Source organism: Solanum dulcamara, chromosome 8 (assembly GCF_947179165.1).
Source record: "Solanum dulcamara chromosome 8, daSolDulc1.2, whole genome shotgun sequence".
Taxonomy (NCBI): domain Eukaryota; kingdom Viridiplantae; phylum Streptophyta; class Magnoliopsida; order Solanales; family Solanaceae; genus Solanum; species Solanum dulcamara.
In genome coordinates, this window is record NC_077244.1 from 3,235,362 (window position 1) to 3,240,759 (window position 5,398).

The following is a 5,398-nucleotide window of genomic DNA, read 5'->3' on the forward strand; positions in this document are numbered from 1 at the left end:
TAATATAAATTCAAATTTAATATAACTCATATTACAAATACGAGACATCACATTAGATGAAAAAACAAAGCCTGGCTTGCTGTGATCAAATGTGCCTTGGGAAAAAAGTTAGTGGTCACTCCTCTGTTGTCATAACAACTTTTGACAAAATGAAAGATACTAATGGAAGTGGAAAACCAATCTGGCAAATTACAGACCTTTCAAATTTAAAACAGCAAAAGACAAAATTTCTTTTTAACTTGCAAATCCCACACAAACATGAAAAAGCCTTTTAGGCCAAACAACCAATTATACATATTCCAACCTTTCATGAAATGCCTCATTCCTCCCTAACTTTGCTTTTGTGTGAGAGAGAGAGCATGAAAGTTTGTCCTCTTGCAAAGAAATCAACATATCTCTTCTCTATGGTCTAACGATCAATAAAATAGAATAAAAATCAGAGTTTAAATCCCAAAATAATTTAATAGTAGATGATTTTCCAAGGAGAAAGTCGTCTGATTCTGGTTCTACTGTAGTTGGAACTTGAGTCATCCGAAACCATATGAATCCTTAATTAGAATGAGATTTTTTCACGTTTACTCGAGTCTTAGTGGACAAACTTAGCTAATACATGTACTACTAGCAAAAGGTACGAGGTGCATGCGGAGGCAAATTGGGCTAATGTTATAAAACAAAACAATCTACTCCTATTTCAATTTGTTTGTATTACTTTTCTTTTTAGTCTGATTCAAAAAGAGTGTCTCTTTTCTTTTTTGGACAGTTCTATTTTTTTACATAACACGTTTCAATCCACAAGATTAAAAGACATTTTGATACATTCAACCTTCAATTTAAGACCACAAAATCAAAAAGACTTCTTTATTTTCTCAAACTCTGTAGCAAGTTAAAACCAGACAAACAAATTGAAACGGAATATATATTTTGGACCACCCTTTCTGCATTGCAAACCAGAACCCTTTTCATTTGTTGATTAAAATCTAAGTTTAGTATTTTAAGTATCTGATTTTGTATGATTTATTTCCTTTTAATTCCACCAAACTTATGAATAAGTTAATGCATAATACTAGTCAACCCCTATTTAAAGCAAATCATTATCAAAATTCAAAAATACAATGACAGGAAATCGTAGTACAAGAAAGGGAAGGGCAAATTTATTTCATTATTTCATATTCTATGCTTCCAACTACAAAAAAAAGGTGTTTTGCTTTAAAATCCATAATTATGACTATGTCCATAAATGAATCCTACAATAAAGAAACAAGCCTTATCTGAGAAATTTCACATTTTTTTGAGCAGATGAACCTGTATCCCTATACCCCTCCAAACCTCTAAGCAATTTGGCATCAGTATCTTGTTTGCTTACCTCCTTTTCTTGATTCCGACTTCACTGACTCTAGATTCTGAATTCGCGATTGTCTTTACTAGACAAGAAAATGCAAACCAGTATAGCACAATTTGTTTCCAAAGCACTAAACTCTCTGCAGACAATTTACATACAAGGAATGATAGACCATCCAAAGAACTTGATTGAGCTATGTGTAACAACTCTGTAACCAAATTTTAAACTGTAATATTCTACAAAACAGCATTGCCTATATTCCCCTGATCAAGCTTATATCGAATCTTCCCGGATAGAATCTGCTAACAAATAAAAAAAATGAATCGATCAATAACGAATCAATTCCAATCTAGTTGGTGTCAGCAAGAAAAGTACTAATAAGAAACACTGAAACAATTTGAACAAGAAATGGAACTTCAAACTGCAGAAGAGCTAATCTTGTACTACTTCTAGCACATTATACATAATGCTGACAGCAACAAAGAACAAAGTTTTTATAAGTTCATGAAGTCTCTATATTGCACACTAAAAAAAATCACAATCTTGGAACATTCTGCCTGCAACTTGTGAAAATTTTCAGCTTTAATCAACAAATGGACAGAAACACAAAAAACCATTTCAAGAAATCAGAAGAACTTATATATTTGATTGCTATCAAGGACTAAAGTTCAGATCTTGCAACCAAGAAGTTGACTAAAAAATCATTTCGAATTACTCAATAATTTGTGCCTCCCTTTTAGTCATAGAATCTTGAGAGATGCAAATACTCAACTAAGAAACTCCTAATAAGAATTAGGTAGGCACGAATCCAGATTAGTCGGGTTTAATGTATACAAATATTGATTCATTCACACAACAATTCTCTTCTCGTACCGACCAACTACAGACTCCCAATATGAATGAATAATAACCAAACAAACAAAAAAATGTTGATGCATAAGTTCATGAAATCTCTATATTGCACTCAAATAGCACATAACTTATCCCTCCCTATTAGTCATAGAATCTTGAGAATCAAATAGTCAACTAAGAAACTCATAATAAGGACTACGTCCGCACGAATCCAGATTAGTCAGGCTTAATGTATACAAATATTGATTCATTCACATTACAATTTTCTTCTCGTCTCGACGAAATAGAGACTCCCACTATGGAATGAAAAATAAACAAACAAACAAAAATATTGATGCACAAGTTCATGAAATCTCTATATTGCACTCAAATAGCACAAAATTTGTCCTTCCCTATTAGTCATAGAATCTTGAAAAGCAAATAGTCAACTGAGAAACGTCTAATAATGAGTATGTAGGCACGAATCCAGATTAGGACGAATTAAAGATTCCCAATAAACACACAAAAAAACAAACCAATCATGAAAAAAGCAAGACCTTAGAGTCCTGTTTGGCATCTTCAAGATCTGTAACCTGAACAGCAGTACATTCCTTTGGATTATCAAATGAAGACAATGAAAACTGCTTAGAAACAACCCCAACATCAAAATAAATCACCCCAGAACTTGAAGATGACACATAGATTTTCTTGACTTGAAACCACAAAAACAAATCTTTAGCAGAAATCCCAGAAATTAAATCAATCTGACCATAACTCAATGTCCCTGAAACATTCCTTTCATAATGTAATTCATTCTCTTTTTTCTCAAATTTTGAGTTACAAGGTTGATCTAAATGAACCACAAAATTCCCAGAATTATCTAAAGTGAAATTCTTCACACCCTTTGGTAATAATCCCATTGGTAAACCATTAGATTTAAGAACTTCATATATAGATGAATCTGCTGATGTAAATATCCATATAGAACACAAAACAAATGTAAATATCACAAAGGAATTTTCAAGAACCATCATATTGATATTTTAACCAAAAAAAATATTATTTTTTTTTGGTTAGAGCATTAAGAAGAGGGGGGGAAAAGATTTGGGGTTTTGAGAAATTTATGATTTTGGGGTTTTAAAAAGTGAGTTTTATTTATTTATTTTTAAGAAAAAAATGATGGTGGAGGAGAATAAGAACATGAAGAACAAGAAGAAGCTTAGAGGCAAGTGTTGCCAGCAGGAGTACAGAGGGATTAGGAGGAATTATCAATTATTGGTGGTCATTGTGGATCCCACAATAGGTATTTTCCCATGTGGTGGAGTGCACTAGAGCTACAAGTACAATCAATAAGGTAAAGAAACAAAAACATCTCCAGTGTTTATATCAAACTAATAAACGAGGGAAAATGTATGGATGAACATTCGACAACTTCAGATATTCGATTTAAAGTTAGTGTTGATTAAGCTAAGCCAAATAAATTCAATATTTTTTTGGGCTTATTTTAAACATAAAATAATTTTAAATTGGTCAATTAAACATTCAATTATAAGTCAATTCAAGCAGGCTCTAACTTTAGATATAGTATCTGAAGTTTTGTGTGATTGACGTGTGAACATATACGACTGAAATTCAATCATTTTAATCTAAATTTTGGATATTTTGTCGCGCTTCATTTATTTTTGCTTGAAATTCATTTACAACAACAACAATCCAGTGAAATCCATAACGTGGGGTTCGAGGAGGGTAAAGTGTACGCAGATCTTACTCCTATCAAGGACGGCTGTTTCCGGGAGATCCTCGGCTCAATAAAGCATAAAAAAGGTTAAATAAAGCTAAGAAGTTAATAAGTTCTAAGCAATATGGTAAAATGAATAACAAGATCGATATAAATAAAATAGAGTAATCAAAGTACGAAAAGTAATAGATAATAGCAGACATCAATCATTTTTGCTTGAACTTCAATCGTATATACATAAATTACAAATGAAAATAACTAAAGTCATACAAAAATGATTGAATTTTAATTATTTTTGCGTTGTGCAATATGATTGAACTTTGTAATTATATACATTATATTTGTGTGACTTTCACTAATATAAATGTGTGATTCCATCTCGAATTGAAAATGATGTAAACCAAACAGGTTTCTCATTAAACTAGTTGGTATGATCGATTCGATAGAAAGAAAAAAAAAAGGGTAATATATATTTTTCTTTGTGGATTTTTGAGAAAAAATATCATTGCACATTTTTCTGTTCCTTCTGGCACTGAACAACCACCATAAATGATCGCCATAGTAAATAGTAGATAAAATCATAATTTAATTATAATTAAGTATTAAATAGTTTTGCTCTAATTAATTAATTAATTATAATAAATTGATATGATTTAACATAAATATTACTATCCATAAAATATTGTCATATGAACAAATTGAGTAATAGAGGCAAGTATTGCCAGCAAGAGTACAGAAAGGATTAGGAAATATTATCAATTATTGGTGGACATTGTGGGTCCCACTCATATGAAGGTATCCCATGTGGTGAAAGTGCACCGGACCCAGTAGTACAGTCAGCAAGAGTGTACATACAACTCTTACACTATCGTGAATCGCGGTGAGATGTTTAGAATTTCTTCATTTTTAATTAAAAATTTTATGCTTAAATTTTATATTTTGATAATGAAAAGGTTTAAATTGGGATGCCGCATTAAGAAGTGATATTTGCGATTCAGATATTTCAATACAAATATCGAATATCAAATCAAAACAAAAAAATGAATCATAACTCTAAATGTTTAGGATTTGAATAAAATTTTAAAATGAAATAAATTCTTATTAACGATTTTATCTAGTGTGAATTTGAATTAAATGAGATGTTTTTAACAAATATCGAATTATATTAGACTCTATGACTTAGAATTTAGTTTTATACTAACATTTTTTACTGTCTCAAACTTTCAGTTATTGTACAAGACCTCATTATTTATTTCTGAGCAAGAAGTGATCTGTCAACTCACATACATTGTTCATATAGTTTATCACGTTGTTTCTAATTGATTATCAATAATTATTTTTTTGCATGAAATCTTAACGTGTTTAGTGTAATTTTAACAGTTAAATTAATAACAACCACTAACTAATAAATCGATATTATAATAATTCTATAACAATTTAATATATTACAAATTAATAATTGATAAATTTTAAAATTAAATCGATCGATA

The 5,398-nt window shown here is 30.5% G+C and overlaps 1 protein-coding gene across 1 annotated transcript; it reads right to left on the reverse strand.

Moving 5' to 3' along the window:
- Positions 1-1,126: 1,126 nt before the first annotated feature.
- On the reverse strand, positions 1,127-3,452 carry LOC129901028 (uncharacterized). The gene is made up of 2 exons (XM_055976133.1): positions 2,728-3,452; positions 1,127-1,638 (listed from the first exon to the last, which is right to left on the reverse strand). Exons 1-2 carry the CDS (start codon positions 3,202-3,204, stop codon positions 1,576-1,578), a joined length of 540 nt encoding a protein of 179 aa, XP_055832108.1. The 5' UTR covers positions 3,205-3,452; the 3' UTR covers positions 1,127-1,575.
- Positions 3,453-5,398: the final 1,946 nt, after the last annotated feature.

Coding starts and splice junctions, on each gene's coding strand:
- LOC129901028 (XM_055976133.1), bottom strand. CDS start 3,204: ATGATGGTTCTTGAAAATTCCTTTGTGATATTTACATTTGTTTTGTGT. Junction 1,639..2,727: donor ATGCCAAACAGGACTCTAAG/GTCTTGCTTTTT, acceptor ATTTGTTAGCAG/ATTCTATCCGGGAAGATTCG.